Genomic DNA, 24,686 nt, shown 5'->3' with positions numbered 1-24,686 from the left:
TGGAAGTAAATACGTGTGTAACCGTTTTACAGTGTTGAGTGATATTTGCTTAATTGCTGATGATTAATTTAGCAGTTGTTGACGATCTTTCCTGTACATAGTGTAAATAATTCTCCTGTGGTTTTCTCAAGAACTGTGTCGTCATTTCAAGAAAGTTGGAAGTTGCACCGGATTCCGTTACACTATATTTATTAGTTGATAACAAAGCCAACATTTAGCACCACAAATCCTTTCCAAATATTTTCTTGTTGCGTGCGAAAAAATTGCGTTAGCTCTAAAATTCATTACTCATGAAAAACTTGTTATAGCTATTTCGCATTAGAAGAAGGAATCAACTGTGTAGTTGCCATCTCTCTCGGTTTGTTCAGGAGACCACCGAATTTCGATGCCCTCTCCCAAACTCCCTAATAATTATCTCCCTACTTCCATCAAAACAATGAATTTCTCCCAAAAGGGATTTTTTTATTGATTAGAATTATGAAAAAAACTATTGTATCAAAATTTTATTTTTCGTAAAAAATTTTTTTCCTGAAAAAATGCTGTAAAATGTTTTTGATTCTCTTTCGATCTTTCAAAAAAAAAAAAAAAATCTCAATTTTCAAATTCTGGTTCTGTACTGGTTCAATGTAAGAAAAACCTACTTATAAGTAAAAATTCCTTTTATGCACTAACTTTAATTACTAAATTCCATTTTAGTTGTAAATAATTAGTTCAATTTCTTATTTTTCTTAACTTTCTATGAACATATTATTATGTAACTGCTCAGGACTTGAAGAATATAGAAGAATTTGCTGGGAAGACTATTATTGGGATGATAAACTACCAGTTTTTAGAATCTTTTGTAAGTATTTCTAGTATTTGTTGGCATTAAAAACCAATTTAAAACTTAGTATGTTAGCATGTGCTTCATTGGACCTATAAAATTCATATTTAGAAATTAAATGGTAAAAAAAATTTTTTTTTGAGGAGAAGGCATATATACATACCCACACACGCACATCAATGCTCTTAGTGAAGCTCTCTCTTAGATCATTCAAACTTATGTTTCAACTGGTTCATGTTAAGCGCACTTAAAAAATTCTTCTAGAATTTTATGGAGGACCTCAGCCGAACCAGAAGCATAATCTTAGGATGATTATGGTAAATTTCAATGTGCGGGATTGATCCAAAATTGAACAATTCATATAAATGCATAGTAAGTGCATTTGGAAAAGGAACTACGGAGGAAAGAAAGAAAACCTGAGAGAAAAAAATAGTTAACTTCCTATGGTGATAATCATGGAAGGGGAAAGAAAAAAGCTCAACCTCTTTGGTAAATTTGTTTTTTTTTTCACATGCTATGGAAGAAAGGTACCAATTGAGATGGACTCAGTCCATCTTCCTAACATTTGTTTAAATTATATTTTGATTAGGGGCTATATACCAAATAAAACAAACCGAGTTTGAATTAAGACCCCCTATTTTTGACTATGTAAAATGCAGCGACTGCCACCTCGCCACCTCATGTAAAACGTTATCTTCAAGGTAACAGCTTACAAATGGAAAATAATTTTATAAAATTTTAAGTTGTTTCCAATGTAAATATATAGTTCTACTTATTATAATGTACAATAAAAAAAAAAAACCTTTTGAGGCATAATATAAAAAATTATAAAATAGAACAAAAAACTAGACTGCGTAAAAGCCAAAAAAAAAACTAAAAAGAAAAAACCCAGTGGTTTAAAATGTTATGAAGTACGACTCAATAACCACGCCATTGAAATAGTTTTATAATGAATACACACATAAGTCAATTCATAAATTCAAAAGCAGATAAGAAGGTTCAACTGTCGGGGCCCATTCGTATTTTACAGGGTTCCTTGATTGGTCACAAAAAAATGAGCCGAAAATGTTGATCCTTCTGTTCTGCTTTTGAATTTATGATTTGTCTTGTGTGCGTATTGATTATAAAACTATTTCAGTCGTAACTGTAGTTATTCAGTCGTACTTTATAACATTCTGAACTACTGGGCTTATTTCTTTTTAGTTTTTTTGGCTTTTACACAGTCTAATTTTTTGTTTTATTTTATAATTTTTTATATTATGCCTCAAAAGGTTTTTTTTTTTGTATTGATATGTTTCTACCCTATGTCAATTTTGGTTACGAAAGATGCAATTTGAATTTCTCTGAATCAAATTCAAGTTATTTATTTATTCATTCATTTATTTTCCATTTGGTCGGGAGAGGAGCGCCCTTCTAGTTGAAGTAGTTATCTGTAAACAAAATATATCTTTGGTACCAAATATGTAAATTATTAATTCCAAAAAAAAAAGAAAGAAAGAAAAGAATTTTTTTTTTTGATATATTTATTCTTCCTGGTCGGCATAATGTTACAGTAAATTCGAACAATTTGGTTTTATTTCAAATTAGTTTTCAATATTGTATAAGGAAGCCAGCTTCAGAACTGAACTGCACCGATATTTTTTCCTCTGCCAGTCGAGACTCATCAGGTTAAAAATGTAAATTAAGTTCACAGTATTAATAATATTTTTCAAAGATTTTGTTTCTAAACAAATTGTATTAAAAATAATTATAATTTCAGAAGAAAATATTTTGTGCTTTGACTGTTGATAAAATACATAATTGTAGTAACAGTAATATATAAAATTTTAAAAGAAAAAAATATGAGTTTTGGAGAACTGCTACAGAGTTTCAACTTATGCCCTTGCTGCTATAGTCCTCATGTTTTCACCACTGTGACGCGCTGATTTCTTGAAGCTTAAACTAGGAGCATGTTCAGAATATCTTTGTTGAATTTTTGCTACAGGAAATCAGTTTTTTAGTGTAAGTGTTTTTAATGTTTTTATTTCTTTTAAATCTTTTTCTTTCTTTCTCTTTTTTAAGTAAGTTCTACAGAAAAGTAATGTAGCATAAAAAGCAAAAGTGAATTCACCTCAGGGAACCCATTGGTTTAGTTATGTTAATAACGTTAGTACCATAAATCATTTTCAGTGAGCTTAATTCAATTTTATGCATGAAGAAGTATTCAATGCTGTTTTAAAGGGTTCAACACATAAAATCATTCATGTGTGGATGTTGTTTATATTGATTTTCAAAAAGCTTTTGACAAGGTACCGCATGTTGCTCTTCTCAGCAAGTTAGCTGACATTGGAATAGGAGGAAAAACTTTACTTTGGGTTAGAAATTGGCTTACTGGTAGGAAGCAAAGAGTAGTTGTGAGAGGAAATCATTCTAATTGGAGTGATGTTTTAAGTGGGGTTCCTCAGGGATCAGTTTTAGGGCCTCTTTTGTTTATTATATTTATGAATGACATCAATGAAAATATTTCTGGAAGCATGAATTGTTTTGCTGACGATGTAAAAGTTATGGGGATTGTCGAAAATGAAGAACAAGTAAAACAGCTGCAAGAGGATTTAGATCACATTACTAAGTGGGCAGATAAATGGGGTATGGCAGTTAATGTAGGGAAATGTCAAGTGCTACACTTTGGTCATGGAAATAAGCGTATGAGATATCATTTACAGGGTTCAGTCATAAATCAGGCAGAAAATGTTATGGATCTGGGTGTCTTTATAAATCAGGACTTCAAGTTTAGTCAACAGTGCAGTATTGCTAGTAACAAAGCCAACAAAATGCTTGGGTTCATCAATAGATCTATTTCAAACAAATCTAAGAAAGTTCTTCTGCCTTTATATAGGAGTTTAGTAAGACCTCATTTGGAGTATGCTGTTCAGTTTTGGTCGCCTTATCTGAAGAAAGATATTTTTGTATTGGAAAGGGTTCAAAGAAGGGTAACTAAATTAGTAAAGGGACTCTCAGATTTAGATTATGATACCAGACTTAATAGGCTTAACATGTATAGCCTGGAGCAAAGGAGAGTCAGAGGGGACATGATTCAGTTATTTAAATTTATCAAAATGAAAGATGTAAATGGATTAAATTTTTGTGGGGAAAGCAGGACAAGGGGTCATTGTTTTAAGCTATTTAAATCTCAGGCTAACTTTGAAATCAGGAAAAACTATTACTTTAGCCGTGTCGTGGGCACTTGGAATAGCTTACCGGAAGAGGCGGTAATGAGCAAGGGAGTGGATAGCTTTAAGAGGGCCATTGATCTTCATTGGGGACTAATTAATTGACTAGGACCAGCCTAGCTGGGCCCAGAGCCTGTTGCTGGTCGTCACATTTGTATTTGTATTTTGAGGAAAAACGTGATAATTGATTGCTATGGCAAAAAACAAAACCATGCAAACTTGATTGCCGTATTTATAGTATTTGTTTGTATTTAAATGGAAGGCACAAAGTTTGCATTAAATTGGCATTTAACTTAGGCATGGGTTCCAAAGTGGTGCAGTGATAATACTATTTCATCAACTAATAATGTTGTCAAACAAATTCAAGTTGTGATCTTATTATTCTTAAAGTATGGCAAGTTGTTCATTACTACAGGGTCTGTATTAAAAGTAATGAGACTTAGCTGTGTTCTAAAAATTTATTGCAGATATCAATACTCACACTTAAAATTCTTCAAAATTAGACCTTTGGCCTATCACACACTTATCCCAGTGAGTCTTCTAAGCCTGGAAGGCTGCTTTTTAATCTGATTTCAGAACGTCCTTTAAAAGTCTTGTACTAGTGCTGTCATGGCATCCAAAGTTTCACGGTGATGCCCTTTTAGTGATGTTTTCATCACCAGGATTAGAAAGAAGTCTGCTGGAGCTAAATAGTGGCTGTAGGCGGATTGGGGAAGCATACAGACACCATTATTAACCAGAAAGACTTGGAGGATAAAGCAAGTGTTTCCAGAATTTATCAAGTTTTCAGCTATGATGCTGTGAACTGTCATTTCATAAAAGTCCAACTTCATCTGCAATCATTCTCACACTTTACTAGGGGTCCAAATTTAGCACAACACACACATGTTCCACATTTGCGTACGTTCTGCTGGTGGACAGATACCCTGCTTGAGATTCAATCTCGACGCTCTCCCGGCCATCTTTGAAACGCTTGTGCCACTGAAACACAGCGTCTCTAACAAACAATTATCTCCGAACACTTGCTTACTCATCTCTAAAGTCTCTCAGGCCGATTTAAAAAGTTCTACACAAAACTTAATTGCAACGCTGCTTCTCTGCATTTTGGATCTGGAACCGACGTTTGCAAGAGAGGTACACTATAACGACGATGCTGCCCGAACGAAGACTCCCAGGTGTCTGCAGACCAGAGTGAGTCCCACCAGTAACCCCCATCACAGATCTGACCAGTTTGCGCGAACTTGAAAGCTACAGTCGCATCAGAAAAAAAATGAGTCTCATTACTTATTATACATACCCTGTATTTTTTAGCTAAGTTGTTGTATGCTTTGAAAAATCAAAATGCTATTTTGACCATTTTCTTGCATTAACAGGAAAGAAAACTTGTTATTTCTAGTAGAAATAATACAGATATTGATGGTTATTTACTACGCAACAATACCCTTCTTCAGAACATCTTGCATCCAGGAGTTGAATGTAAAGAAAATTCTTATGACATAAAAATTCAAAATGGCCAATTTATGCTTGCTGATGATGCTAGTGAAGCTTCAGAAGACAACTCATGTTTTAGTATGTAGACAAATATGTTTTATTATACTTTCTAAATTGCTTAAAAAAAGAAAGAAATATAACTGTATATTTTCTTACTTTTAGACTCTTTACTTAATCCAGGTGTAGGTACTGATGCTTCCTTTACTAGGGTTTGTGCAGATACTATGTGGAGCGAAGGTAATGTATTTTGTCCTGTTGCTAAAATTTGAACTAATGACAATATAGTATTTCTCCACAGAACACATTTTACCATAGCAATCCATGTATAGGCACTAAATTGGTTGACTTATATTTGGTATGATTTCAACATCTGCAGATTCGGTGCATTTTGCTTAGTACCACTGATGCATATGCTTTTGTCCCCATTCAATATTTCATCTTCAACGTACTGGTTGCCTTCATTTAACTAACAGTATTTTGCTTTCTCCTTTGCATTTTCGGGAAATGTCTTCTATTTGGGAAGATTACTCTGAGAATTTTGCCTTTTCAGCTTATAGTATATAATTTAACAGAAAATGCAACAATATTAATTAAAGGTGTACTGTTATCATCAGGCTCTTAAAAGCTTATCATAATTGGGCATTAGTTACTATATTTTGTTTTTCAAATGTAAGTAATTATTTTGTCTTGAATAAAATAAAGGTAATGTATGTCTGTTTATTGATATAAATATGGAAATCGCTGTATGGTATCTCTGTCTCCTATCCTCAACCCCCTCCCCCTTTCATTTTTGCCTTTTACTGTATGTAGTTTGGAAAACCACTTATTTTCCCGGAATTATGAACTTTTCTTTTTCATCATTTTCCAAATGATCTGTCATTTTAATGTTTGTCCTTTTAAATGACATTTAAACTTTTACTTTCTCACTAAGCTGATTCCTCTTGTTTTTAGAAAGCTACATGGGGCTATATTGCCTAGTAACTGCAGTGTCAAAAACATCTCGAAACAGATTTCAGTGGGGTTACAAATTACCAAGCTGCCGGCGGTGAAGGGGGTAATACAACGAGAAGGGGTTGAAAATACAAATGTGAGGATAAAAAAGAGATTTAAAACCACTTTGTGCATTGGTTAGATTACAAAAAAAGTAGGTGAAATCATTCAAAAAGTAAAAAAACAATTGTTCAAATTACTGTTGATTGCAACGTCTCTGCTCTTCAGAGTGAATTATATAGGATAACCAATATTAAGCAATTGGGACTAGCCCATAACGTCCGCTAATTAGGGGTATCGGTTAAAGGGAGTTCTGCTGCAGTTAATTCCAATCAAACAAATTGTTCTAAATATCAAGGTGTATAATTATACAAATCATTTTCAAAATTGGCTGTCCATATTGTAATATTTTGTTATTTATCAAAAATCTTTTTGTTATTAAATATTTTTGTAACTAACAATTTAAAAAAAATGTTTGAGTTATACTGATTTCCAGTGGAAAAGTTATTTAGTTAAAATTAGGCATGTTTTGATTATTGATGTTTAATACAATTGCTCAACTATATATTGCATGAAATAGTTCCTTTCATTTATTTATTACCCATATATCACTTACCCATTTGCTTATTAATTCATTTTTTGTCCTTGATGCATTAACTCGCTTATTACTTCACTCATTACTATTTCATTCACTCTTTTATTTTTTTTCTCATAAATTATTTGTATTTTCTGTTTATTGTTTCATTATTTATTCATTTATACTCATTTGATTAAAATATTTTAAACAATCAAATTGAAAACAGTAGAAGAACAGTAGAAAAACATGTTATTTTTGACTTTGCTGTGAACATATTTAAAGTGAGAAATTTCATTTTAACTTTTTCACTATGCTCCATATTGCTCTACATGAGCTGACTTTTTTACAATGCTGTCAAATTCTTTAAAAATGAATTCAAAATAATTTTCTTTTTTTTTTTTTAAGTGGATGATTTAAAAACTGCAAATTTTGTTTATTATTGGTTTTGTTTGCTATATATAATATTTTAACATGTAAATGAGTCATCACTTATTATAAAAAAATAATTTTCTTATAGCTTATAAAAGATATTAAGGTTTAATTAAAATAAATTACTATACCACAAAAAAAAATAATAATAATTAAATGGAGAACAGAAAATTAATTAATAAATGGAGCTAGTACTCATCAGCACTAGAAACTCCATCTATGGTGGAAAAACTAAAATATTTTAAAATAAACTAAGAGAGGAATGTACAAGTTCTGATAACTTGCTGAGCATCACAGCACTGGGCTACACCCACCACCTGCTACAATATAAACAAATAAGCAGCAGCTTATACCTAAAATTAAGCCATGGGTTTCGTCTGTACCATTAGAAGCCAGATGGCTACAGTAATGGTGCTCCACTGGACCCAATACCAGCACATGCAAAAAATAAACAGTACCTTACCTAATTTTCCGAGTAGACGAATCAAATCCAGGCCCGCATGAAAAATCTCCGTTCCAGTTATCAAAAAATAACAGATGCCAAAGAGAGAAAAAATCAATTATTCTAATCCAAAATCAAGTCCCAGTGAGTGCCAGTTATCTGAAAAAATGGTCCAAGTATTTCATCTATAAGCGCAACCCACGTGTATGGTTTCTCGCGTTATACCGTAGCCTTGAGCATACAGATGGTTACAGTGAAGCGTAGTGTTGATTAAAGGCGATATTTGAAAAAATATTTTATTGTGTGTAAACATCAAAAAGCTTCACTTTCTTCTCAATAGACTGCTCCGTTTCTAGTCATCCATTAATGCCAGGGGTGGGTGAACTCCATATATAGCACATAAGAATACAGACAGAAACTAATTTTCTCCCAGGAATAGGAATTCTATGACAATTATGATAGAGAGCCTAAAAATAGGGTTTCTGAACCAACTTGCAACAAGTTACATTTATGGACGATAGTACACCATTTTTTTCTTAAGTGCCATATGTTAGTATGCCAAAAAAGGGTAGCTGCTAATATTCCATTTTCCTTGTATTTTATTTATTTGTGTGCTGCAAAAATTTTATTTTTTATTGAAAAAGTCTAACTATTTCCATGGTTTTTTTTTTTTGAATTGGCACCAAATTCAGTTTACTGAAGGAATCAACTTGTATAAGAGTTTTATTTAAAAGAATTTTTTTCCCAATCGATAACTAATTTAGTTAAAAATTTTTTTTTAAATCTTTCCACATTGCATCTTCAACAAAGCATGTGTTTTGCCGAAAATTTCAGTTGACTTTCAATCCTTTTCCAGCTTTAAAACATTTCAATTATTTTGAAAGTTGGAAGTTATTTTAACACGTGCTAATTTATGCCTACTTATTTTATATTTTATTTTAATGATTTATATACATTAGTTTCCAAAATTTAGTAATTAAATTTTTCTTACTTTTTTGGTTGGGACTGGAGAATGTGTGCAAAAATTTAAATGAATCCACTCCTGATTATTTGAGTTTTCATTTGCAGTATTTTGCAATTTTCTTGCTGCTACTAATTAGCTTATATCTCATAAATATCCCTATTTCATTTTAAATTTAATCTTCATAGCGTTCGAAAGCATAATGTAATATTTTTGATGTGAATATGTCGATGGTGAATCATCTATATACCTAGTTGATTATCCTGTTTTTTTTTTTTCCTTTGAAGGTTGGCAAGTATGTTGCTAACTTTTTGAAACCTTGTTTTAAGGGGGGGGGGGAGAGTTTTGTTTAAGTGTGATAATTTACTGGTCGGCAGGGGCGTGCAACTGGGGAGACATAACTGTTGACCCGAGCCTGAAAGGGGCCCAAGATTTTGAAATGAGGGGTGAAACATAGGTACGAACATAGGGGTAAACAATATAGAGGCCCTGTGAAAGTCATTTATGACTGGCCCAAAAATTTTTGTGTACGCTCCTGCTGGTCAGATTTGTAAGTGAAAGTGCCCCTGATTTTCTTTGTACCAGTGACAACTTTAGTGTTTATCTTTTAGGTGATACAGTTATCAAAAATGCATTCATTGCAGAAGAAGATGATATTGCTCCTATGGGGAAAAATTTTCTTTTGCAAACTGAAGATCAAGACCTTGACACCTTAGCATATTCTGTTTTAGATTCACCAGTAGATAACTATTCTTTTTCACTTGACACGGGTGAAGGTTTGTCTGATTTGTTTGATTGTAATTTTTCTTGTCCCTAACATTTCTTCAACCAACATTACATTTATGGTTACATACAAAGCTTGTTTTTAACATTTTCATTTGTGTATAATCATATCCATATTATTTTTTAAATTTGTTTTCTAAACCTATGTCATATGTATGAATGAGGATTTATTCAAGCATTTGAGATTAATGATAAACTTGTTATTTATTATTGTTTTCTACAATTCTCTCATCTTATAAATAACAAACAAACAAATAAAATTTCCCTACTGTTCAAAATTTGATTCCAGTATATTCCGACATAGCTTCTACAACTGCACTGTGAACCTACTTTAATGAAACAGCTGTCCCTGAACCCTGATGAAAGTTTTATAGCATTTGAATGGCAAATCCTAAGGCTATAAAACTGTTCGCACAGCTTTTTTGCTCTTTAAAAAAAAAACATTTTATAAAAGCGTATACTTCAACTCAGGCTTCAGTTATTCACTGAAAAGGTTCTAATATTTCTTGCAAAATTAACAATTAAAATTAATAGAATTTTTGTTGACATTGATACCATTCTAAAAGCTAAATTGAAGAGGAATAATTACATAATTGTAACTTAATAAGACTTGAGTTACTTGACTAAATTCTGAAGTTTTGAACTCTGAATGAATGAATGCATTTAATAGTTCATGCATCAATAGTTGTGAGCCAAAACTGCGTTTACCTTTGGATGATTATGTATGAACATTTTGAAAGCTGCATATTTGCGTGTTTTTTGGCCAATGTTAAGGGTGTAGTCTTGTTGAAATTGGGTACATTATTCTCTTTTTTCTTCTAAAAACTAATTTGCATTTCCCATGCTTTGGCACTACAAGTTTTGTAAAATGCTATAAAAATAGAGAAGTTTTTTAAAAAATAGAAATGTGATTTTCATCGAGCAAGCATCGTTTTGAAAATATATTTTCAACATTTTAACTTCTTTCATTGTTTAGTATAAATTGTGTGAATGTGATTTTTCGCAAAATTGTTTTTAATGCCGGCCATATTACAAATATATGTAAAAAAAAGCTATTTTGCTTGTTGAGTGAAGAAAACTAAAGCATAAAACTCAAGTTAAGTGTAGCTTTGCATTTTAATTTGTTGTTTTTTTTATTACATGATGATCTAAGTTGAATTGAACCTTATATGATGAAAATACTTTCGCAACAAATGCTCTAGTACAGTACACATAAAATTCAAGTCATAAAAAAAAAAAAAAATCATATATATCTGTGTTTTGCCGCCATAATAAATTGTATTGATGAAATATAGGTATACAATGTTTCTGAAATATATATACAATTTTTCATTTTTTTTTTTTAAATTAATTGCAAAGATGTTTAAAAATATTGAAAAAAAAAAAAAAAGAGATGTTTTCAATTTAAAATAGTTTGCTAAATCCTTATTTGTTCATAGATTTCTTAAAAATTCGATGTTTTAATTTTTACAAAAGCTAAAAACAAAATTTTTAAAGATACAGTAAGTTTTATTATAATAAAAATTTTGTTTTGATTGAAAGCATTTGTCTAGAGAAAATTTTAGCTGTTATGAGATTAGAGCTTTGTTCTATTTTTCAAACGTCTTCATTAAAGCTTTTTTTTAGTACAATAACTCAGAATGTGTTTAATTTGAAAATTCATCGAGAAAGAGGAGAAAGGGGGAAGGAGAAATATTTTTGGAAATGAAGTTATAATTTTGATTAAATCTCAGTAAAAATGTATATATTTTGAAAATAATTTAAAGTGAAACAAGGAATATTTTCCTGTTTAAAAATTTATAAACCTCATCTAATTGTTTTTAATCATGTAAACTTTTAAACTTGATGTGATTTCGGCTGTACCACATGATTTCATTTTCTTAATATTTGTTCTTTCACTGAGCCTCATTTTTGTGCATCAATATGTTCATGATCTCAAGCTTTTTTATGCTATTTTAAAAAGGAAAAAAAGACTTGATTTTTAATGTTTTATTTCTAGGTTTCTAGTTTTATGATAATATTTAATATTATTGGGAAAAATTGAATTACTTCCAAAATATATTATCAAGAAGTAGAATACTGTCGAGTTCTGGTGTATTGAAATAAGGTTTTAATTTTTGATCTGCATTAATTAAAGCACCTTTCATTTCTAAGAAAGGAATACTAAAAAGTGTCTGTCCCTGTGCCTTGTATTTTAATATACAGATGCCTTAGCCATATTTTTTTTGTGTGTATGTGTGTATAAGCTGTGGGTTATTTTCTCAATTCATTAACTTTTGCATCCTATTACTATGTTTTTCAATTAAAACTTTATTTTCATTATTTAATGACATTTTGTTTAAAATACTTACAAAGAGTATTAACAATGTGTATCAGTCATATTTGGAATTTAAGTTTAATTTCAAGAAAACCTAAAATGTAGGTAAAATGGCATTTCTTTCCCTTGTCCTCAACACACATTCATCAACTTTTGAGTGAATTTACTATAGAATGAAAATGTTATAAAAATTAATGCATGTGCATTATGATATAGTATAACAGTCTACTTGAATGTGTCTTATCAATATTTTTCACATTACTTTATACATTTCGTTATCCACATCATTTCGTGTGTCCCCAGGTTTTGTGCAAATGCTACCTCAAGTAGAAAAATGAGTAATAAAGTTCTATAGGCAGTGTGGGCTCTAAAATAACTCAGTACAAAAAACGTTCTTCTCTGCAGAAACGTAAAATTTAAATGAAGTTTCATATTTTTTTATGGTATGTGGGCCTTTTTTGCTTTTGTGTGTTTTATTTGGTTACATTATTTAAAAAAAATATTTTTGTCAAATTTTAAGTAGCAGAAAATAACAATGTTAAGTCTTTAATGAGATAGAATATTCCTGAAAGCAAAATTGTGTATCCCATAAATATGCCACCTTGGCTAAGTTCCTCTCGTCCCTGTACCTTTAGATGAAATAAACAAGATACAAATGTGAAGGTGATATGTAATGAATATGTAATCAGATTCAACTTCGACTTAACGGTGCTAGATTTAACTATTTCCTCAATTAAATTATACTTGTTATTAGTCCCGATTTGACTGCATTGAATGTCTATGCTCCTTGATTTAACGGTATCCCCTATTTAATGATAAGTTAGCCCCTTGACAATTGTTAAATTAGGGTTCTACTTTGTATTAAAGAATATAATGGCTTGAAACAAAGGAAAAGTCACCTGAAAACTATCCCCCAGTTTAAAGTTAATTCTGTCCATTTTTTGTAATTTCTGTTTCTGCACACAAAAATTGTATTTTAAATGAACAAATATTTTTTTATGTAAAAATACCATTTGTTTATTTTTAAAACATGGTCCTACTTGAGGCACTATAGAAACATAAATGATACATAAATGTTTGCTGTGTACAAAATTAGGAACTCTTATGAAAAATAGAAATATTTCTTCAATCTTCTAGACATCTTTTTTTTAAAGTATTCTTACAAATTTTATGAAATAATATTTCAAATGATGTATTTTGTTTTATATTTTATTAATAATTAATTGAACATAAGTTTAAAAACATCTTCATCAGTTTTCAAAGTATTAAAGTTAGGGGACAGTATTGACATTTCCCCATGCAATTTAAGTTTAAAACTCATTAATTTATATTTTATTTCATTGCTGATCATTGATTTATGTACTTAAATGTCTTGTCTTAATGTAAAAAAACTGTCAACTAATATTGAGATGAATTTTTCATCCTTGCCATTGGCAAAAGTCAATGTGTTGAGAAAATCACCTGTATGAAAATTTGTGAATTGTTGTCAGGCTTCTAATGAAGTTGTTTATAAATACATGGTGAACTAAAAATATTTTTTTATGCATACATAAGTGTCAGGAAGTAAATCTTTATTACATGTTAGAGAATCTCCTGCAACTTTTGTTTGATATTTTTCTGACCTTAAAATTGTTTCGACTTGCCTCTCCATGATTCTATAAAAAAAAAACCTGTATTCTGTAAATAAGCTCTTTTGCTACTTTGTCAAAGCAAGTTTGTATAAACTTTTTATGCTCAGAGTGTTTAAGTTTAATTATGTGTTGTTAAAGAGTTCAGCAAATTTCTTAACGGAAGATAATTAATTTAAAGATTAAAGTCATTAAGTGTTTTAAGGTAATAAAGATATATGGTTGTCCTTTGCCACTTCATGCTTCAACTTTTGCGACTACTCAAGTGTTTGTTTTTTCAAAAGTACTCTGACCTTTTCTAATTGACTCTTGTTAAGGAAGGCTGTGTCTTCGGAATGGCTGTAGTAGAGGCAGTTGAGAGTTAAAGGTGAAATTCCTAAAATGCTGATGGAAAAAGTCAGGACTCTTTGTTTTCAACTGTTAGATGCATTTTTAAGTGTCTATCGCTGTGCTATTGGAAGGAGATAAATGCATTTGTAAAAATTCTTTTATCCTCAGTTTCAGCCAAAATGTGTAACAAGGTCTTACACAAGCTTTCTACATTTTAATTAGAATTAGATTATATAAAGAACTCAACTTCGCAAATTTACCTATGGCAGTTGAGTGTGGACCTGATTAATCATGATAAACAAGGACTTATTGTATTTGTCATGTCAAGAATTTTCTCCATGAAAAAAAAAATCCTTTTAAGATTTAATATTATGTGATGTTAGCGATACAGTTATTAGTTGTTGTAAAATTTAAGTTTTTCATAAAATTTATATGAGGAGCTTAAAATGAGCAAATGAGCTGAAAAAAGTTGGGCATTAAGTAGGACATATTTTTAGTCATTACTGTTTTAACTTACATGTGCAAAGTACAAAGTAGTGTCAATATTTATGCCATTTCAATAATGGTGCTTCAGGGAAAAGTAGCTTTGTTTGTGAAATTTATTATGATAATTATTATGATAATGCTCTATTATGATAAAACCATATTAGTTATATTTTTAAGTCTAAAAATCTTTTAATATTGTTGTTTAAATATTTTATACTCTAATATATATAGGAATATATTGGTATGCATTCATATCAGGGCACAATTTATTTTTTTCTGGTCATTTTTATTTAAGCAAGAATGTTGTAGCAAGCAAATGATTTTATGTTGTGTAAAATGTGTAAATTCTCATCAGCAGGGAAAACATTCAAAGAAAAGTTCTTAAAAATCCTGCTAACAAATGCTCTGCTTTTTTTTCATTCCTATAAGTTTCTTGAATGTTTTGTGTCCTAATGCATAAAATCCATTTTATATTTGTAGTGTTGTCTTTTAAGTTATTTTTCTTCAGATGCACCAAGTGCTAACCGTCCGTTCTTCAGTTTTCTTTCTTTATGTGTTTTAATTATTGTTTTTAGTTAAGCACTGCCAAATCGTAACTTAATACCTCTGTTAGTTTTTTTTTCCTTATTGTATTATTTATTACATGAAATAAATTTGTAAAATTAGTAGAAAAAATGTTTTAATATAGTCAGCCTGTATTTTGTAACTTTACTATTCATTTTAATTTCTGATGCTATTGGAATCCCAGGCAGATAAAGCTTCTGGTTTTGGAGGAGGTCATTATTGGAAAGGGGGAAAGAGTTACAGTGTTGTTTTTTGGGCACAAATGGGGATCCAAGGCGAGTTTTTTGAAATAAAAGCACCCCCCCCCCCCCCCGCCAAACAGCATTAGACTACTATATTTGGTCACTTATAGGCGTCAGGCAAGGTTAATTGACCACTATACCCTGAATGACTGTACATTTGTTTCATAATTTGCTCATAAGAAATATTTATTGCTGGATAGATGTTTAATGAACATTATTAGATGTATGTTTACTGTTATAAAAATTGTGCCTATGGTATTTTTGCACCCCAGCGAGGAAAGTGACGCAACTCAAAATTTGGGGAAAATTTACTTACCATTGATTTTGAATCTAAGGCTCTTTCTTAGCACAGAACTCAGATTAAGTTAGCTTACATTACTGATGCAGTGGCATAAAAACAATGTATTCAATGGTGATATATCACTGAATTTCCATAATTTAGAAGAATTTTTTTAAACTTTAAAATACTATTGTGCTAAACCGGAGCTTATCATTTAAAGGGGTCAGGAGAGGTCAATTGACCCTACCCCCCAACTTTAAAACAATGAAATTTACTGATAAAATTTGCATTGAGTACACACCCTTTGCCACCCCTCCCCAGCAAAAGTCAAAATGATGAGCCTGGCAAACCTTTAATATTTTCCAAAGTTTTTTTGAGTTGTCACTTTCTCTGCTAGGGTTCAATCTGTCCTTTATTGTATTTGTATCAAAATATGCCACAATTTTAAATTCTCCTAAAGTGCCTTCAAAGAGTTTCATGCTCATTTATTATATGTTTTATTACACAATATATTCTAATATGGAGCATATTTTATTGACAAAAATGTTGCTTTTTGCTTTAAATCACTGTATGTTGTCCTGAAAGAGTAAAAATCTGCAAATCAGCTAATACTTAGACTACCAAGTCAAAATTGCAAATGTTCATCATTGGGTAGCTATTGGGACACGGGCTATCACATATGATAGCCATGGCAGTCAAAGTGTGGCCTTACATCATTTTTATTCATTTGCCTTTCTAATTGAGTTGGTTTTTAAATTTTATGTTAATTCATAGACAACTTTTTTTACAAAGAAAAAAAATATTATTGAATTTTTTTCTTAATAATCATGAATACACTAAAAAGGATCTAGTTGATTCCAGTCAGTTCCTTAAACCTTTTGAAATAAATTCCTGCTAATTGTTTCAGCCATCAGGGCAACTATTCATTCGCATTGGCCTGCAAAGTTCCTTGTAAAAGCATAGCAACTCCATATCTGGTTCTGTGGTCCCAAAAAGTGCTGAAATACGGTGGTAATTTACCTTCCAATATTTTATTTCCAGTTAACCCTCATTTTACTTGGTTGTTACATTCAACACAAGCACTGCTTAAATTAAAACTAAATAGTAATGTTAAAAAAGAGGTTAGGTTCCATAGATTAAAAAAAAAAATTCTAGTGATAAATAAATATCTAATTTTAATATAATTATTTTGATATGTATGCCTGATATGCAAAAAGGAAACATGAGTAAACTTATTGTTTGTAAAAACAGCTGATTTTGAACTGTTGGTAGTAGTTACACTTCTCTGAAGTTCTTTGTAGGGCATCAATGCATCTATAATTTCTCGTGTCACTTCTATAACAATATTTTCCTTCTCTAACAAATCAAAAAGATCATTTGCCATTGTCAAGACATGGCTCAAAATGTTCAGGTGAAAGTTTTTGGTTGTGTGTCATCGATATTAGTACATTCGTTGGTTTTGTCTTTCTTTGTCACTTTTAAAACTCTACTTCAGTGAGCTCTAAATTGTATTCTAACTTTACCTGTGGAAAGAGTTCTAAAAACCAATCCCAAAATGTCTCCAGTTACCAAAGCTTGCGTAATAGCATGCTAAAATGCAGTTATCTGCAATCTCAGGAGTTAGGATTTTGAAAGAAGGTAAAATTTCCTGTTTGCACTGTCACTTCCGCATAAAATTCAAATTCATCTGCAGAAAACCAAGCAAAGATGTCAAATCTTAAACCGTGTGTCATCAAATTCGCTTGAAATAAACCAGCTTAATGTAAATGTCTACTGTATATTTTTTGATAAAATTTAATTCTTTCTGCAACCTTTGCTTCAAAATTCCATCATTGCAAATGCTGTTAATTTTCTTATCAAAATATATATCTTGAAATTCATCCATCCATATACTTCCTTTATCTATTGTAGTGATTACATTTTGGGAAACTGGTTCATAAATAAACATTTGATTCCTTATAAATTATACTGAATTTCTGTATGAATGTGATTAAAAATGTTGATTAAAAACCCCTGGAGGAGAACGCAACATTATTTTTAGTCCTAAATAGTCCATCACAAATATAACATCAACAGAACCATCAGAATATTAGTGACTCATATTTTATCACACTATTTCATCCTTACAACTGTCACGGAAGAACATCAAGTCATATGAGGATCTAGATTTAGAAATTCTATTTTCCAGAACAAAAAAATGTCAATGGCATTCGGGATTATCCAATATTTTGGTCATTTTTTGGGATTTTTCTCTTAAATTGCTCTATTGATGAGTTTTTCTAATTTAACTACTACTCATATGCACAAAAATATATGCAGAAAATATGATGGGCAATGGCACTGTTTTTTTTAACCAAGAGAAACATGCTTTTTGTCCAATATAGTATAACGTATTGAATATATATTTTTCATTCTACAACAAGTGTATGAGCATAGATTTTGTTTTGTAATTGTTTGGAAACAGTTTGCCATATAACTTCTGTCATAAAAACCAAATTGACAAGTTTCTGAAGTGCCTACCATTGTGTAAAAGGTCATATATATAGAGCTTGTGTTGATTTTTATTCTGGCTATGTACTCCTTAAGTTTTCACAAAGTATAACTTTGATTTAATGATGCCCAATTTAACAATTTCTTCAATTTAATGATACATTTCAATGGTCTGGATTTAACTGCATGGAATGTCTATGCTTCTTGATTTGACAATATCCTTGATTAAACCATAACTTTTTCCAGTCCCTTGACAGTTGTTACAGTAGGGTTATACTGCAGTTATAATGCTCAAAATGTTCATCCCCATTTTACAGGGGTAAGAATCTTGTTGCTTTTAATGTTCAACTTTTCTAAAAGTTATCAAATTGCTCCCAAAAATGCTCCATATCCCAAATGTTAGACAATGCTTAGTTAAAAAATTATCAAAATTGTTTCCCTTCATTAATTTTTTCCCCCAACCCACAGCCGGTGGGCTGCAATCCCCTCTGAATGTTCTGCCTCTGTATTAATGACATCCTTGTAAAATTCAAGCATTTCTTTTACAGGAGAGTTTAAAGAGGTAGTTTTGAAAATCTTAACATTATGTTGATTGGATTTTATCACTTCAGGTATATGTAGTATATATTACGTAAAATTCTATTTCTGAAACAAAATTAAGTGAGACCCAAAGCATTACTTTGACTATCTAAATTAAAAATGTTCTTTGCCGGCCTAAGTTTTGCATTTCCGCTGTTTTTATCTTTGGGGGATGATAAAACTATACAGGAAATTCATATTGAACAAGACTCGCATTCTTTTACAAGATATGTGTTGAAACTTTTCCCTGTGCAATGCTTTCAAAATTACAAGATTTAACATGCATAAAAGTTAACCTCATTCAGAATTTTCTTTTCCATTAGATAAAGAGTATGTAACAAGATCACTGTATAAACAGATTTAATGCTGGTAAGAAGAATTAAAAAAAAAAAGTCAATATAACTATTTCAGAACAATTGCTGGAAGAGGAACTAAACAAAGAAATAACCATGTAAAAACCGCTTGTAAAAAAGAAAATATTTTAAAAATTAGGAACTTTCAAAAACGTTATGTATCAAGAATTGTATGCTTTAAGATCTCAATTCTGATGAGGTAGTTAATTTTCACACAGTAAAACAAGAATAAATAATAGTAAAAAAGAAATTCCAATTTTTTTCATTTTAATTTTCATGTACAATTCTATGATTAGTTAGTGCTGAAAAATTTTCAGTTGTGCGTGATTTTAAAAAAAAAACCTGGATGTGTTATCTCTTGAACTCATATCTGGCACTCTTTATTTGGACTTTATTTTTGTTAATCTTATTGATTTTCTGATGGATTCAAAGAGTTTAATACATCAAGATTTTCTTTTACTGCTTTTAATTCGTTTGGAATTTTGCTGTATTACATATAGAGGCTTATTACGTATAGAGTAGCTGTATAAATTGTAGATAAATATTGAAGTTCATGTTTGCACATCTATATATGTTGTCAATAGCCAGTATATGGAGTTGTTTTTAAGTTTAAAATGTGTAAAACATGTTTTAATTCAGTGATATATTTATCTCCATTGCTTGAATTGTGTTTTAAATTATTTTAAAATTTTCATCAAAGTGTTACAGTAAATGCAATTATTAATACATAAGGAATACCAGTCATGTGCTGATTTGTTAAATCATTTTTTTGCTGATTTGTAATTTAATTTTATGTCAAAATTTGAACCTGTACAACTTGGAATTTGTAAAATTTGTTCAGTTGGATTAATTAAACTACTTGAAATTATCACTAGATCTTTCATTATTCCTTTTTAATGTTTAATACACCTTTTAGCTTAGATTTTTCGTAAACTTTTCATTAATTAAATTATTTGATTGCCTTGGTAAAGTTTCGTAACTATCTTGTTGGTTTTTACAATGTATTAACTGTTCTACGCTAATCAGTTATTCAACATTTATTGCTATGCCTTTCTTTTCAGTAAAAACGACATTTCATTTTCTTTCTTTTCAGTGAAAAGACCGATAATGTGCATCAAAAACTAATATTTTAGATGAGCCATACCTAATGTGAATATATATAATGGCTTGTTTCTCATTACACTAAATAATACTTCAAATTGGCGTTTCAGAAGACTTTCCTTTTTTCTTTTGAGAGTTTATATTTTTTTCTCAGTCTACTAATAAATTGATAATATTGTCAATTGTAATTAACACAGCCAGCTAGACTTAGTCCAGTACACCATAAATCTTCAATATGTCCTAACCAAACCTATAGTTGATCAGGAGCAGCCTGAACTGAAATGTTTCTTAGCCCGCAGTTCCCTAACTTTTCAGGTCCCGAAATCTTTAGTACTTTGTATGATTTGAAGACAAAATTTTAAGGATATAGGTGTCAAATGATAAAAGATCATCATTTAATTTCTTCCCTCTATGTAGAAGAAAATATTGGCATTTTGACAGAATATCGCGTTTTAAGGCGTGTTGTCTTGGACATTTTTGGAAACCTTCCATCTGTATGTGCGTGACTGATTCTTTGTCTGCACTCTAACTCGAAACATAACACATGGAATTGAATGAAATTTGCACCCCTATGTGTACTGGTGATCATTAGTTTTGACAAAATAATGAGGCTGGTATAAAATATGAGGCTGTGCAAATAAAAAATACTGTCTTCAATGTAAAATAAGACCTCTTTATAAAAACAATTTTCACAGGAAATAGCTATCTACAATTACAACTGTCTTTACAATAAATTATATTTCTAAAGAGTGAAATTGATACATTGTATTACTGATAATGACTGAAGTTTGGTGCTATGTTGGAAAGAAAAAAAGAAAAGAGTATCCAGTTTAGAATTAAATTTGTTTTTTGTTCATGCATAGGTTGAGAAGGTTGTTTTGCATTAATAAGTCATTAACAATTAGTAGCAGTTTTAAGAGTCATTTTTTAATGCTGGACAAAGTGAATTGGGGCCTAATAGTTGACACCTTCAATTTTTCTGAAACTCTCAGGATATTTACTAGTATGGTGATAAGAAAAAGTGAAACTTCTTTCCTCTCTAATTTGACTTGTTGGCCCGCAAGTGGAGGTCAAAGTTTAGGGTTGTAAGAAAAAAGAGGATAAATATATGATTGCTTTGCTTTAAAAGCAATGAGTGAACCAAGCCAATTCTTTTAAATAAGTATACAACTTGATACTAGGTACATGCTAGCATAAATATTTTGGTGACTCACTCATGGCTTTGAGGGCAAAGGTCCATTGAAACTGCTATTTTTTTAAACTTTTTTTGCTTTGTTTAGTCCCGGATATCTGCTAAAGCTGTGAGCAACCTTTGGAAATAAGTATATAATTAACTACTCACCACAGTATAGTGCTAAGAAAAATATAAAATAGCTTTCGTTTCTCTTGGCTTTAGTAGTTAAACGATCTCAAAGTTGATGATTTTTTAAAAATGCCCAAGTTTAAGGGTCAATAACTTTGATCAAGGCGAGTCAACAACTTTGGGACACAGCTGTAGTCCAAGTGGTGTAGTTTACGGTCTAGGTTAGAAGCCCATGGATAATCATTTTTGAAACCGTTTAAGTAAGATGATTAGATCTCATGGTTTTCTAACAAGAGTCTAAAACTACACCACGTAGAGCATAATTTCAGCTCTTGCTCAAAGTTATTGACTCAGGCGTTTTAGAGAAATTGACCTAAAATTGTGATTCTTTTTGTTTAAAATTATCAACTTTGAGACCGCGTCGTTAAAAATGTTGATTATTTGCCATGGGGTTTCTAACCTGGACCTTAAACTACACCACTCAGACTATAAATACAACTGTCTTCCAAAGTTGTTGACCCATCACGATTAAAGTTATTGACCTTTAAACTTGGCTATTTTTTAAAAATCATCGACTTTGTGATTGTTTAACTACTAAAGCCAAGAGAAACGAAAGCTATTATATATTTTTCTTAGTACTATACTGTGGTGAATAGTTATTTCTGAGCGTTACTCACAGCTTTAGCAGATATCCGGCCCTAAACAAGGCAAAAAATCTAAAAAAAAGTAGCAGTTTCAACTGACCTTTGCCCTCAAAGCAATGAGTGAGCCACCAAAGTATTTATGCTAGCATGTACCTTGTATCAAGAAGTATCCATATTTAAAAGAATTGGCTTGGTTCACTCATTGCTTTTGAAGCTCTTTTATTTCACGACCTTAAACTTTGACCCCTACTCAAGGACAAACAAATTTTTGTTTTAGAAAAAAAAACTTCACTTTTTATTGTCATAATACCATTATTACATTCTGAAATTTTTACGAAAATGGAAGACATCAACTATCAAAAGTGTTCATCTTTTTTAAAAAAATGAATCTTAAGAGATAGCTAGGCCACATTCCGTGTGACGGAACGGAGATTCAAAACATGTTTGTCAGCAGGTTTTATTCCATAAAAACAAATAAGTAATGTTTGTTTTGCTATTAATAGTAAAGATTTGTCATAGGGGTACAACATATAAAATTACAAGTTGATAATTTTAAAGAAAATGATTCAAATATATGCAATAAAATGCTTGTGACGGAATGGTACTTGTACAACATGAAAATTCTTTCCAAGCAAAGAAAATTAAAGAGTTCAATGAAACCAAATAAGTGTTTTTACCAAAACTTGCAGTAATAAATTACATATTAAGTAAGAAATGTAATTGAAAACAATAAAAAATAATTGAACAGTTTTAGAATTATTATTGTTTTTGGTGCGACGGAATGGGACAAGTACAAAATGATAGATTTTGAAACTTAGACTTTCAAAAAACAAATTACAGTTACCATTACAGTTTCTATCGTCAAGGAGATTGAATTCCATGATACAACAGATGAAATTTTAAACTTTTCTTGTTAGAGTACTTAAGTACAAGTCAATGAAAGAACAAGTAAGCAGATTGAAAACATTTATCAATAATATACTGACATTCTCAAATTCGGACACTGACACTATTTTGGCTGTCCCGGTCTGGGTCAAAATTATTCAAATCTTAATGAATGGTATTTCCCTCCTCAAGTGCTGTCTCAGCTGAAAGTCATACTTCCACTCATGTGGTGCTTACTTGAAATGTAAGACATTCATTTGTCTTTAAATTGGGTAGTACAAGGGCAAATCAACAAGACTTTGCGCCTATTTTTTTTTTCAGCCAAAATACAGCTGTGAATACAAAGCGAACATATACATTCCCAAGAGCGGCAGTTCCTTGAACCATACCAGCCGTATCTGCCTTTGCTTCAAAGAACAGAGCTGCTATCAGTCATTTAAGATGACAGTTACTCTTTAGATGTCCACAGCTTATGAGCAGCAAAGTGTCGTTTTCTATGGAGCAAGGGACAAAAGCTCATTGCAATTCATAGTTAAATGCACCTGCAGTCCATACTTTGCCCCTAGTGATTTTTTACGATTTCAGTCCACTGAAGAAGTTTCTGGCAGTGCAAAAGCCAAGAACGCAGTCCGACGGTGATTCCACAAGCAGCCGGAAGAATTCTAAGATGGGGGGATCTCTAGTTTAGTGCTGCGATGGGACAAATGTCTGAACCGGTGTTGTTACTATGTTGAGAAATGACGTAAGGTACGTAGTACACTACGTATAGTTGTAAATACCTGTATGTACCTGTTTTTGGCGAATAAAAAATAGGCGCAAAGACTTTTTGATTTGCCCTCTTTTTCTCTTGCCCGGTGATCCGATTGACATATGTAATAACACAAATGAGCCGCAGAAATGTGGCGAAATTTCTTTTTCATATTTTTAGTACATTATAATGCATAGTTCAGTCTGACAAATATATCACTTCAACAGTATGAGTCTTCACACAGTTTTCTTTCTCTGTGGAAATTTCAGTTCACTCCATCGTCCCTGTAAAATAATGATATTAATATTAGTAACAGTAATAACAATTTGTTGCTGGAATACAATGCATTGATTATTTGTCCAAACATCAGAATCGATTAAACTTGAGTATAAGCAACATTAAAAAGGCATTATAACTATTTAGTGGAAATATGGCTTTTGTACCTAATCTAAAACAGTTCAGCAGGGGTTTGTAACTGTTCTGTAATTATATGGAGTCATTTATTTTGAAAAGTTAGTAACTACAAAGGTAACAAAGATATTTTTTCAGAAGACAGAAAAATTTGATTAATAAAAAATTGGAAACGTTTGAACTAGTACTATATTATTTTTGTTGGTGATAGCAATGTTAATGCACTAACTTAAAGCTATTATCGTTTAATTCTTCCATAAAAATTATTAAATTAAAACTGATGTTGTTCCCTCTTCAAAAAAAAAAGTTTTTTGGTAAAAATTTATATTGGAATTATAAAATGAATTTATTGATATGAAAATATTAAAACATTTAGAAAAAACTAATAAATCGTAGACTCTTAAAAACTGTTGGGAAAAAAATACCTTTGAAATGCTTTTGACAGAATTCTTGCATATTTTTATGTAAAATGACCCCCTGAATCCAAATATGACAACCGTTTCGTCCTACTTTTTGAAAATGGCGCCCCCAATTTTTATTAGTTTTTCAGTTATGTAGTCATTTTATTTGGAGGGGAAGGGAGCATTATATTAGCCATTAACACTCTTCTGAGGGGCTAG

At 31.0% G+C, this 24,686-nt stretch overlaps 1 protein-coding gene and 1 long non-coding RNA gene across 2 annotated transcripts in view; one reads left to right on the top strand and one right to left on the bottom strand.

The window, feature by feature from the left end:
* LOC129218975 (transcription factor E2F2-like) overlaps positions 1 to 11,671 on the top strand; it is a 64,796-nt gene extending 53,125 nt beyond the window's left edge. The window contains exons 6-9 of the mRNA XM_054853293.1: positions 745 to 841; positions 5,406 to 5,601; positions 5,686 to 5,760; positions 9,534 to 11,671. Coding sequence (XP_054709268.1) covers positions 745 to 841; positions 5,406 to 5,601; positions 5,686 to 5,760; positions 9,534 to 9,739 — 574 coding nt within the window. The 3' untranslated portion in view covers positions 9,740 to 11,671. The remainder of the gene's footprint in view (positions 1 to 744; positions 842 to 5,405; positions 5,602 to 5,685; positions 5,761 to 9,533) is intronic.
* A 9,845-nt stretch (positions 11,672 to 21,516) lies between these two features.
* Positions 21,517 to 24,686, bottom strand: part of LOC129218519 (uncharacterized) — a 53,407-nt gene continuing 50,237 nt past the window's right edge. The window contains exon 3 of the long non-coding RNA XR_008580334.1: positions 21,517 to 23,939. This is a non-coding gene — a long non-coding RNA (uncharacterized LOC129218519). The remainder of the gene's footprint in view (positions 23,940 to 24,686) is intronic.

The sequence above is a fragment of the Uloborus diversus genome, chromosome 3, assembly GCF_026930045.1.
Source record: "Uloborus diversus isolate 005 chromosome 3, Udiv.v.3.1, whole genome shotgun sequence".
NCBI classification, from domain to species: domain Eukaryota; kingdom Metazoa; phylum Arthropoda; class Arachnida; order Araneae; family Uloboridae; genus Uloborus; species Uloborus diversus.
The sequence above is the reverse complement of the archived record's forward strand: the minus strand, read 5'-3'. Positions and strand labels throughout refer to the sequence as shown.